This window comes from Carcharodon carcharias, chromosome 28 (genome assembly GCF_017639515.1).
Source record: "Carcharodon carcharias isolate sCarCar2 chromosome 28, sCarCar2.pri, whole genome shotgun sequence".
NCBI lineage: Eukaryota > Metazoa > Chordata > Chondrichthyes > Lamniformes > Lamnidae > Carcharodon > Carcharodon carcharias.
The window spans coordinates 32,494,333-32,506,912 of NC_054494.1; the positions used below are offsets into that span (position 1 = coordinate 32,494,333).

Below are 12,580 nucleotides of genomic sequence, written 5' to 3' on the forward strand. Positions count from 1 at the left end.
AGCAATGGTTTATCACACTGCTTCTGGTGGCTAACTGCAAAACCAGATGGTCAAACTATGTTGTCACATTTCTGCAGCCCTGACTTAACTCAATGAGAGTGAAAAACGCCACAAATAAATCAATTCTTTATGGTATTTTCAAACCGGAAATAACATATCAAAGAAATGAAATCCTTTCCTCTCATCTGTAAAAGGATGATGCCTTTTCTGGCACGTTGACATGTCCACTCTTAGCAACTCCTTTAAAGGCTTGGCAACATTCACCACGCTCTTTGGATTTAAGGAAACCCAAGTACAGATTGAATATAGGCAGACTTTTAATTGTCTGCTGCATCATTAAGGTGGTGATGCATTTAGTCACAAATCATTTGTTCATCATAAAATGTTCTGAATCACGTTGGCAATTTACACATTACAATGGGCCTGGTTAACTGAATTGATCCAAATTTGATTAATCTGGAAAAGCTAACATTTTAAACAAGAAAAAAGCTTTAGAATAAAAATTATATTGTATAAACACCGTTCACAAATTTTGCAAATATATTTTTTGACCTTTTTTATTTGACCCTCAAGCAGTCCTTTTTTCAATTAAGCTTCTAATCTATTGCCCCTTTAAAATAGGACTTATGAATGCACTTAATAAAAATCCTTAAAAAACATTAACTCATTCATTTTCCTCTGGGGGCGGGGGGCGCGGGCTGAGATTTCACAGTGCCATTACCGGCAGAAAGGCATAATCACATTGTGACAAGTTTACACGGACAATATGGATATAGGGATATCTAATGAATGTATATAAGATATATACACAATGTGCATACACGCTTACATATGTATCCAAGAAAAAGGAACAAAATCTATGGCAGAATTTTGAGTTTGGCAGGTGGGCGCAGTTGGTGGGCCTGGGAGCAGCTGGGACACAGGCCACTGCCCGCGATCAGCCCCTGACCGTGATTTCACACTGGTGCCGATTAAGGCCACCCAGCGTGAAACACGGCTCCTCACTGGTTGGGAAGAGCCGAGTGGGAGCAGAGCCCTGTCAGCCACCAGGTCCAACGGTGATCCAGCGGCAGGTTTAAAAATGGCCCAGGCAGCCGCTGGAAGGCTGCCATGGAAGAAGGTTTGTTCTGCGTTAGCAAAGCGATGGAGTGGAGTGCAGCTGGAGACGCCAAGCGGGAGGGCAGGTTGGGCAAGCACTCAGCCCCCTGCTTTTCGGACGAGTGCCTCACGGTCCTCCTGGAGGAGGTGGCTGCCAGGAGGGACACCCTCGTCCCCAGAGGTGGGAGGAGGTTGCAGCACTGGTTAGCAGCCATGACGTGGTGCGGTGCACATGGGTGCAGTTCCAGAAGAGGTTCAATGACCTGCTGTGCTCAGGAAGAGTGAGTACCGTGTTGGCATGGGTCAATGTGCAGAAGTGTTAAGGTGTGGCCATTCCCCTCCGTGGACCCCAGGGGTGCTGCAGTCTGAGTGCCAACTGTCAATGACGTCTGAACTGGCCAAGGGGGTGAGCCCTGACTGCTTGGACCGAGTGCCTTGCGGCTTGAGGGCTATGACTCCGATGTGGCCTGTGAGGTGTTCCTCAGCTGGGGTTGGCCAGGCTGCAATGGTGCTGCAGGTAGAGAGTGGACTCATCAATGCTCCTCTGTCATTTCAGGAGAAGACAAGCTACAACTAAGCAGAGAGATAACTTACAGGTGAAGGCCTGCCCAATCTGCTGCTGCTCAACAGGTTCAAACAGAAAGCCCTTGAGCTGGAGAGCCGGCACGCTCCATGTGCAACCAGGTGTGGAGAGGTGGGGGATGCCAGATGAAGGTCAGAGTGCAGTATACAGGGGTGAGAGTTTCAGATGGTGCAAACATTCTAGTGCAGTCTCTTCATTGATGGGAGCCTCAAACCTGGAGAACCCCAATGATCATTGAAAGACGATGGCACCATGATGCAGATCTCCACTGTCTCACCAGGGTGCCTGACATGCACATTGACAGTATGATGACTTTAACTAATGACATGTCCTTGTTCTCCCTTTTAGATTCCTCGCACACACTCGCTGTCTGGACACCGAGGGACCACCCTGACACTGGAGGATCACCGGGCTTCATTTGCACTTGCATCAAATTCTCTCTCGGCACTTGCGCAGATACCAGCACCTCGGTGGGCATTAGATCAGTGGCTAGAATGTCAGTGCACATTGGTGAGGGCACATCACACTTGTTTGTGGTACAGGCAGAGGCAGACAGTGCCCAGGACGCTGGCAGTCGGAGAACTGCTGGGGACCAGGATGATGCTCAGTCGATGGCAGATGATGAGCCTCTGGAGTCGTCCATTAGGCGGCAGCTGCTGGGTGTCCAGCGAGATGTGTGGGAGGATCTGGCAACCCCTCTGCCCCTCCGCCTGTGACCGTTGCATCTGATGAGGCTGCGATGACTGGGGAAATGCCAGCTGTGGCACTGGCCGCTCCCTCCCTGGTGGGGCCAGCACAGGTTCCACTGGCTAGAGAGCAACTGCCAATATCATCAAAGCCAACAAGATAGCAGAGTCAGCAGGCTGTCTCCAATGCCAGTGGCAGTAGAGGGGAAGGGGCATCAAGGCGTAACACTCGCAAATGTAAGTTAAAGGCATCATGAGCACAAGAGGGGCAATTCACGGGTGACTTTCTGTTCATTTATGTTTGGTTTATATGTCTGCTGGTGTGGACATCAACACCAGTAACGGTAATGTCATTATGTATTCAATGTGACAATAAGATTAAATTTGCTTTGGCTCTGATGGCCTAAGTATGTGTCACCATTTTTCTTTCTGGTGCAGGGTGCGCCAGTATGTAATGCTGGACGTGAGTGGCTAGATACTTTGTTGCACAGGCATCGAGTGGACTTTGGGTGCAAATGAAAGGGTCATTTCAGACATCCCGGGATGGAGGGAGCAGCGCTGGTATGAGGAGGAAGCTGATCTTTGGTAGCCTAGTTGAAGGAGCGTTGGATCAAGGCATCTCTGGTGTCTCTGCCTCTCTGGAGGTTACCGAGGTCTGCCTCCACACCCTCAACATTCTCCTCACTGTGCTCCTCTTCTGACTCACTACTGGATTCATCCTCTGTGGCCTGTGGAGCTGTGTCAAGATCCTCTTTCTCCAATGGCTCCCCCTTTGCCAGTGCCAGATTGTGGACAGCACAGCATGCAACCACTGTCAATGACACCCGCTCTGGGGGGTATTGTAATGCACCCCATGAACAGTCCAGGCATCAGAAGTGCATCTTGAGAAGAAATATGGTCCTTTCTATCACCGCCTTGTGGAGGCGTGGCTCCTATTGTAAAGCTGTTCTGCCTCTGCTCTTGGGTGGTGGAGAGGCGTCGTGAGCCACCTTTTCAACCCTGCTCACCCAGCAGCCATCCATCCAGTCGGGCTGGTGCACTGCAGAGCCTCGGCACCTGGGAGAGCCTCAGGATGTAGGCATTATGGGAGCTGCCGGGGCACCTTGCGCAGACTTGCAGAATCTGCATCCTGTGGTCACACACTATCTGCACGTTCATGGAGTGGAATCTCTTCCTGTTGATGAAGGCACCCGGCTCACCTGCTGGTGCCTTGATGGCCACATGTGTGCAGTCTATAGCACCCTGGACGCGGGGGAACCCAGCAATCGCTGCAAAACCTCTGGCTCGCTCAGCCTGGCTGGCCTCGTCCGTATGATAAAGAATAAAGGTCAGTACCTGCCTGGGCAGAGCGTCTGTCACCAGCTTCACACAACTGTGGACAGCTGATTGGGAGACTCCACACAGAACCCCCACCGAGCCCTGGAAAGAACCGGAGGTATAGAAGTTGTGGGTCATTGTGACCTTCAGAGCCACTGGCATGGCGTGTCCACCCACACAGTTGGAGCTGATCTCAGGCCCAATCATCTGACAAATGGAGGTCACGGTTTCCCTCGAGAGGCGGAGCCTCCTTCAGCATTGCACCTCAGACATATTGAGGTAGCTGCATCTTGCCTGTAAACCCTGGCGGCAGGATAGTGGCATCTTCTGCGGCCCCTTCTGTTCTCAACTTCCTGCTGACCCTGGGTCCCTTGTGCCTGCACCTCTCCTCCCACAGGTCCCTCCCCTGGAAACTGCATTGGGACACCCGGCCTGCTCTCTCTTCTGTCCCTCTCTTCCTCTTCAGAGAGGATGGCACCAGTGGAGACCACAAACCCCATTTCCAGGGTAACAGAAGGCTGTCTGATACCTGGAAGGGTCCACATGGTCTGAATCCTATGGGGACCTTGGAGACACCAATAAGTCCTGAGACGAAGCTTGGAAATACTAACAATGAAACCCCGAACAGAGATGAAGCTGCCAAGTATCAATAATCAATCAGCAGCAAACTATCTCTAAAACTCCTCACTGCTCACACTTTTTATCCTGCCCTTGGATGAGGTTTAGCAAATTGTCAGCTGCCTGCCTGTGTGACGAGAACGAAATCGCAGGGGCCAACGTAAAATACAGCTTAATTACCTTTTTAGTGGCCTTATCTGTCCTTGTAATTGATGGCGGGCACGGCTCTGACTTCTGTGTGCGCCCGCCGACCGAAATACTGCGCGAGTGCGCGATGTCGCTGGGACGCTCATCTGATACCATCATGCGTTATTTTATGCTCGAGTGAATCGGGCATGCGTCCGCCCACTCAGTGAAAAATTCTGCCCCTAGAGCTTTTAAAGTTGTGTTGGTTTTCCAGTTGTTTACTTACAATAAAGTTCACTAAGATGTTTGGCGACATTGTTTTGTATAATGCAAATATCATTAGCTGGAAACTCCAAGGAACATGTAAATAAATGACCAACTGAGAGACAGATGGTAACTGTATTATCAAATGTAAATTAATTATGACCGTAAAGCACTTTTATTATCAACAGATTGCTCAAAAACTCACTTTACATAACTTAAATTCTTCTTTGAAGGTTTTTCAGTAATATTGGTTTCAGTTAATGTGGTGCAAGTTATAGGTCTGAAAACTAGGAACTATGCTTTCCTACGTCCACTAATTTTAGCAAACTAAGTATAGGTGGGGATAAATCAGCAATGAACACTTTATACTTTAACCTACTTGTTTGCTACAGCTAATTATCGGAAGAAAGTACGTTCCCAAATTTTGTTCCATTTTTGATCCAATTTTTATTTTTCTACTCAATAAGGTTAGAAAGTTAAAAATTCGCTGGCCCCTAAAATTACATTTTCCCACAAAAAACAAACATAACTTTAGGAATTGATGGCAGAAAACACTGGGTGGAAGCGGGGGCAGGGCCAGAAGATGCAGCAAGCCGTTTAAAAGTCTGGTGACTTCAGCAAGACTGGAAAATCCCACTGGCGGGAGGGGCAGTGAAATTCTGCCCACTGTTTTTTTTCCATCCTGAACCTTACCAACAATAGTTAAAATTTTCAACAGAAAACATTTGACAGGACATACTGAGAATGAATATTTTCTCCTTCTCCCCATCAACAACTTGCATTTATATAGCACTATTAACGTAGTAAAACATCCCAAAGCACTTTGTGACCATTACCAAACTAAATATGACACTGAGCAACATAAAGAGTATTTAGGACAGTGATCAAAGTGGCAGGTTTTAATAAGCATCTTAGGGGAGAGAGGGTAGATTGGAGGAAAGGTTTAAGGCCTAGACAATTGAAGGCACGGCTGCCAACAATGGGGTGATTAAAATCAGAGATATGCAAGTGATCATAAATGGAAGAGACCAGAGACCTCAGGCAGCTGTAGGGATGGAGGAGATTACAGAGATAGGGAAGAGGGAACCATAAAGGGATTTGCAGCACAGAAATGGATCATTTGGCCCAACTGGTCCATGCTGGTGTTAATGCTCCACATGAGCTTCTTCTCACCCTTTTTCATTTAACCCTATCAGTCTATCCGTCTATTCACTTTTCCCTTATATATTCATCTAGCTTCACCTTAAATGCCTGTATATATCATTTGCCTCAACTACTTTTTGTGGTGGCGAGTTCCCCATTCTCACCACGCTCTGGGCTTTTTTTATTCATTCATGGGATGTGGGCATCACTGGCTAGGGCAGCATTTATTGCCCAACTCTAATTGCTCTTGTTCAGAGGGCACTGAAGGGTCAAGAAAAGAAGTAAAGAAGTTTCTCCCGAATTCCCTATTGGATTTATTGATGACTATCTTATATTTATGGCCCATAATTCTGGTCTCCCCCGCAAGTGGAAACATCTTCTCTATGTCTTCCCTATCAAACCCTTGAGAGTTGTTGACTAAGCCAGCATTTTTTGTCCATCATTAATAGCCCTTGAGAAGGTGGTGGTGAGCTACCTTCTATAACCCCTGTAGTCCATGTGGCATAGGTACACTCACAGTGCTGTTAGGGAGGGAGTTCCAGAATTTTGACCCAGTTCCTTTAAGGAATTCACAGCAAAAAATAATTTAGGATGATATAAAAGGCTGTTAGAGTCAATTATATCTTGATGTCCTTGGCATGCCAATAAACATCTGGATTTTATTGAAATCTTTCATACTGCACAGATTACCAAGATAAATTACTCCTCCTCAAATAAACTATGTTACAGCCATTGAAGAAGTAAAAGAAAACAAAATTTATGACAACAGCATGCAATGAGAGACTCTTACACCTAGAAAGCAATGGCTATGTTTACATTTCTGCTACATAACAGTCAACAGCTGCACTGGTAGATATTCCACTATTTCCTGTCCGAGCACATCACAACCAAGCACAATGTGGAACAAGGAATCAATAATAGATGATGGGACTCACAGGAGGGCCACGGGGTCCAATGATTGAGATGCCAGGATCTCCTGGAACTCCCTGTGGTAGAAGGGGAAAAGGCAATCAGAAAAAGCACCCATTACAATCCACACAAATAGATTACGTCTTATTGTGAATCTCCTTTTGCATGTACTGTCTCCTGATAGTTGTTTCCACCTGATGCTTAGATTTATTAGTGATTTATTTTAGCCAAGATTCCGATTAAATTGACTACATGCCCTAAAAGGGTATGGTTTGTGGTCTCTCAACGGAAGTTAGAATTTCAATACTGGTAAACCCCAAACTCTAAGTAAGCATCTCCATGAAGCATTAACTTAGCTCTGAGCTCCTGTGGTCTGCATTAGGTATGACATATGACATTCACCATAGTGGGCAACTCATCATACCCCTCACCCTCCATGACCGGCTCTCAAGGAACACAATGGCATCTTTTCCTGAAAATAGATACAGCTCAAGTACTTTTTGACTGTTTACAAACCAGAATGCATTTGATTGTTTTTTTACAATCTCTTAAAAGTTTTCAATCCCTTCCTTTGCTTGCCTTCCCCATGGTCAATGTATAACATTTACTTCCTATTACCCATGAAGGTAGTAATTTATGGTTGGGCATGTGGCTATGTTGTTCTAGGACTGCTTGTAAAACACATGTTAGAGCTTGTTTCAGTAACCCTTTGTCACCTTGCTCCTTTCTCTGTTTTCCTTTCTTGCGAAGGCAAATCACCAATTTTATACTCAGTACCTTCCCATGACTCTACTTAGAATTTTACAGCGTAGAAGTGAGCCATTTGGCCTGTTAGGCCTGTAATGGCTCTTTGAAAGAGCATTTGAATCACCAGGAACTATGGAACCCATCAAAGCCTCCTGCTGTTTTTACCTGGCCCCGATTACATGGATATGTCCAGCAGCTTGTTAGCAACTAGAGGTTCAAACCCAATTTCCTCCACCTTTCCAGCCCAGAGATACCAAGGAGAATGTTATCCCTTGTACTTCTATCATCTTCCTATGCAACTAAGTGAATCTCACTCAGCAAGGGCCAGGAGTTAGGTCCGGCAACATCCTGATGTGTATAGTTGTGTGTCATACTACATAATGCATTCCCATCCCAACTACTGGAAGATCTTGTAAACTAAGATTTATATTATGGCTGAAACCTCAAGAGCATCAAAAATCCAACAAATCAAATGCCTAATTACAGGACTATGTACATGGTGCAAATGAATGTGAATTGTGAACTGAAATTCTATAACTGGTTCACCTGTTGATTCTGAAATACAATCTAATTGCAGCATCGCAAAAGCAAAATGGACATTTTACCTAATTTTATTTCTAGAAATGGAAAAAATATTAATTGCACTTTTGCACCTTATTACCACTGGATGGCCAAGAAATGAGTTTGTATCTGGTAGTAGGTTATATAAGTTGCCACACCTGCTGATGCTTCATTTATATTTTATGATTTTAATAGATTAATGTTTTAAACAAAGTAGATTTTGTTTTCAACTGGTCAGTAGACAGTATGGCAAGAACACGTGACAAAAGGAGATTGTACTCCCAATTTCTAGGTCACAAATCTGAAATTGCGTGCATATATGTTAAAATAAGGCTGCAATCACACGACAACATAATGTCTGTACAAAATGATCTGGCTTTCCACCAAGGCTGAGTTGTTGTGTAAATCTGGAGTCGAGGCCTAAGCTGGCTCTAGAAAGAGGTAACGCTTTATGGTTTTTAAAGGTAAACTGTGCATACTTTGCTCGATGAAGACTTATTTCTCATACCTTTGCCAGCTGAGAAGCTGACAGTGAACAAATGCTGAATTAAATGGTTAGTAGTTCAGTTGGAAAGACACCAGCCCGTACTTAGCTATTTTTATTTAGAATGATAAGTGAAATTGCTTCTGCTCACAAGAATGCTTTTGCACTGAATCCTTTTTAATATTATTTAATATTTTAATATTAAATACCATCCTAGTTTGGTAACTATCAAAACTTCTCCTTGGTGATTCTTTAAGGTTTCCACTGTAACCATGCAACTTGGTACCGTAGTGCAAGATGCCCAGGGTATTTCAATACCTAAACCTTGAGGTAGATTAGATTTGGATCATCCAATTTGGACTAAAAAATTAGTAATGTGGACTCTCATGAAGAGGGGAATCCTGCTCTGCATTGGGCTGTGACTCCAGATTCACACTACATTGCAACATCAGAACAAAGTGAAATGCAAATATAGTCTAAGTTAACTTGCTTTAGAACACAATCCTCACCTAAAAGTTCCTTAAGGAAAGCAACAGAACAAAATTATCTATTGTTAGATTATGTTGCACAATGGTTGGAATCTTGTTCTTATCCCAAAACCAGGTTAAACAACTTCTAAAATTGTGTTATAAGTCAGTGTTAACTTGCAGTTATCAGTTTGCACTATAAGATGTTTTACTCAGTAATATGAATCTGAAGACCAGGACAGCCATGACCCATCATGATCTACTCTTTATTTAATTTGAGCAAACCAGGACATGGTGTCACAATTTCCAGCTTCCAGCATCATTTATATAAACAACCAGATCATGGGTTATATGTCTGGAATATTTCCAGTCTGGTGAAATTGCTCAGATCTGATAATCATTTGTTAAGTTCTACATAGTAAATAAAGAAGCGAATCATTTAAAACATGGAGCTCAAATAGCTTTATAAAGGTTGAGAATTAAGCTTCATCAGTTCACAACAGAATCTATCCCTGACGCACAGCTGAAATACCATTTATATATAGTGTATGTTTTTATTCTTCTTCAGCCAGTTTTAAAGCTGCCTGTAACAGTTGGTCAATCATGGCAATACTTTTGAAAGGATTCTATGTCCTCTATTTCTGAGGCTGTTTAAAATAACTGACATTACATAAATCTAGGAATAATCTAGAGTCAATTATCAGGAAACAATGTGCCAAGTATATATTATAACTCTTGGTACAAATCCTGGATAACATCCTGCTGCAATTTCAACATGGGCAAACAAACCTGATCTCAGTTGCACCATAAGTACTTGCTGGCGCTCACACTATTTAAAAAAAAAACATTTCTTTCACTATGTAGTTTTTGGGAGAGAAGGGGTATTATGGGTTCAAGCATCATCATTATGGCAGCTGGAGATGTGAGAGATTGAATGCGTTACCACCAGTTACTGTACAAAACTACAGGTTGAAGTAAAAGAAGAAACTACCAACATCAAAAATCTTATCTTTACAAGTTTAGAATTGTGCAACACATGAAACATCGATATACACATATTTCTTCTGTTTCATCATTTCCCAGTTTTATTATGACTGTTGTTTCAGGAATAATATTGTTTAGGTCCTGAATTTACATCAAGTAGTTACAAGTTAGTGTCGCATCCTGCATTATGAAAAGTTTGCACAATAGAGTAAGTTAATTAACAACGACTAATTAGTGAACAGAAATATTTCGAAGGTCAGTTTTTGAATGAATTGACCATGAGGGCTCTATGAGGTACTATTTTTGACCAACATTTTTGGATTTTCAGCGCATAAATAATCATTCGTCATACAACTAATAATCTTTTTGCCAGGTGTACTTCAAAGAAAGAAAACTTTCTGGTTGCGCTGCATTTCCGGACAACGATGATCTCATTTTCAAGCCTGGTGCTTGAAGGGATTTGCTTTTCACCAGTATATTTGCTCAACTTCGAATCAAACTAGCCACAAAAAAAAACAAGTCTGCAGCATGTTATAATTCAGGCTTGAACTGATGCCAATGTGGTTTACTTCAAACTCATGGTTTGGTCCAATCCCTTCAATGCATTATTAACCATTGCTTACAGACAGCTTTTGCGTAATCTTCACTTAATTATCTTTGGGCCAGGTGGGTTGCTTTATATCCTGAACACACTTCCACTTGGGTGGAATTAATCAAAGCTGAAAGACGAGACTTGACTTGATCAAACTTAGAATAGGGTTCATGCCAAGATTCGGTGAAGTTTGGAAGACCAAAATAATATGCAGAGTCTTTGAGATTACCTGTTCTCCAAGTTTTTCTAAGTCAGACTGGTATTCATCTTGTGAAGAGATATGTCACACTTTCCTCTACCCACTCTACACAATTACTAAGACAAGTCAGACAGAATGGTCAAATATAATTCTTGTCATTCCCAGCCAACAATTAAAATATTTATTGATTCTTTGGGTGGAATTGTCCATGCCCGCTGGCGTCGGGCATGCTTGGCGGTGTGAGTGGACAATATGGCAAGAAGGCCAGAAATCAGTTTCACGGCGTTGTGAAACCAGTTTACAAACGGCTGCTCAGCTCGTCAATGGCGGGCCACATTTCCAGCCATCGGGTGTCAAGAAACTCATTATGATACATCTGCACATCATTGTAAAGCCAATCCGCCGGACTCATCCCCCCGCGATGGATTGTCCGTCTAACACGACGACGTGTTTCACAACTGCACATAAGTGAAGTGCACCTGGCGAGCTGCACTTTGCTCAGGACCTGATGATTTGTTTGCCTATCTAGCTTCAGGCAGCACTCGTGGTCATCAGCACCAGGCTTTGCAGATAGCACTTTTAGGGGGGCTTAAGGGCAGGTTTCTACCATCAGGTGGGCGTGGCTCTGTATGGCTGCAGGGCTAGGGCTTGCCTGGGGAAGGGGGAGAAGTGGCCTCAGGCACGAGAAGAGGCTGCAGGCTGAGGGCTGTACTGGGGAAGGGGGGTATTCCAGCACATGAGAGGGGCACATGTTAATCTGTACAAGTAGCCTCAAGATGGTGAGGGCTGAGGTGGCAGTCTCCAGATCAGATAAGGTCAGATAGAGATGTGAGGGTGCGTGTGAAAGAGTGAGTGGTGATGTCCCTTGAGCTGGCAGTGAGTGAGATGCCAGTGAATGTGTGATGGTCTTGTGAGTGTGTGAGTTTAGAGTGATGAGATGGTTGCCTTACCCTGGGGGCACGGATGAGATCATTCATCCTCTTTCTGCACTGGATGGCCAACCTCTTTGGTGCAGCGTTGGCACTGACCATCACTGCCACCGCCTCCTAAGCTGGAGTGGTAACATTGCTGCCCCTCCTGCAGCCAGAGTGAAGGTAGAGGACATCACAGCAGGACTCCACAGCATCCAAAAGGTGCTTGAGGGCCTGTCACTAAACCTGGGGGCTGCAGTCTTCTTGCCTTTCAAGGCCATGTCTTACATACAGCAGTCCTGGGCAAGGAGCGCTGAGAGATGTGGGTGCGGCTGTACTTTAAATGTGACACCCGGTGTGATGAAGCAGTGAGGTGACAGCCTAGTGGATGAATTAGAGTCTGCCCGTCATGAAATCGCTATGCTTTCCGGGAATGCATAATTAATGCAGCAATTTTGGGATGCCGGCCAGCAGATAAAATGTCATTTTACCTTCGCTTAGTGCAAATCTGGGACAATGCCGCTCTTTATATTCAGTTGACAAATATTCCAAGGCTCTGCTGTTGGCATGAGAGATCTCATGGACAGTAGGAATTGGTTGGGAAATTGGGATTGTCTTAACCAACAAAACACATCTTTTCCACATAAACTGAGCTCATTGTGGACCTTGAGATCAAACCTGCTCAAATTATCTTCTTAAAGGAAAGTTATTTTATTTTGTTCAAGTTTGCTCCTTGTTTTAATTGGTGCTGCCAGGATACACGTTTTCATGTTTCTTCCTACTGATATTTTCTTTCATAACCTCTTTTTATGGTGCTATTTAAATTATCTTAACAGTACTGATGGGGGATGAGAGACAGTTGAATGATTCAGGTAATGAGACTTGTGGTGG

General features: G+C 44.1%; 1 protein-coding gene across 15 annotated transcripts in view; it reads right to left on the bottom strand.

The window, feature by feature from the left end:
- Positions 1-12,580, bottom strand: part of col13a1 (collagen, type XIII, alpha 1) — a 239,574-nt gene that overhangs the window by 118,686 nt on the left and 108,308 nt on the right. For 12 of the 15 annotated variants that reach the window (XM_041176321.1, XM_041176332.1, XM_041176327.1 and 9 more), the window contains one exon: positions 6,771-6,821. The exons of the other annotated variants lie outside the window; for them this stretch is intronic. In XM_041176321.1, the coding sequence (XP_041032255.1) occupies positions 6,771-6,821 (51 nt within the window). The remainder of the gene's footprint in view (positions 1-6,770; positions 6,822-12,580) is intronic. 15 annotated transcript variants of the gene reach the window in all.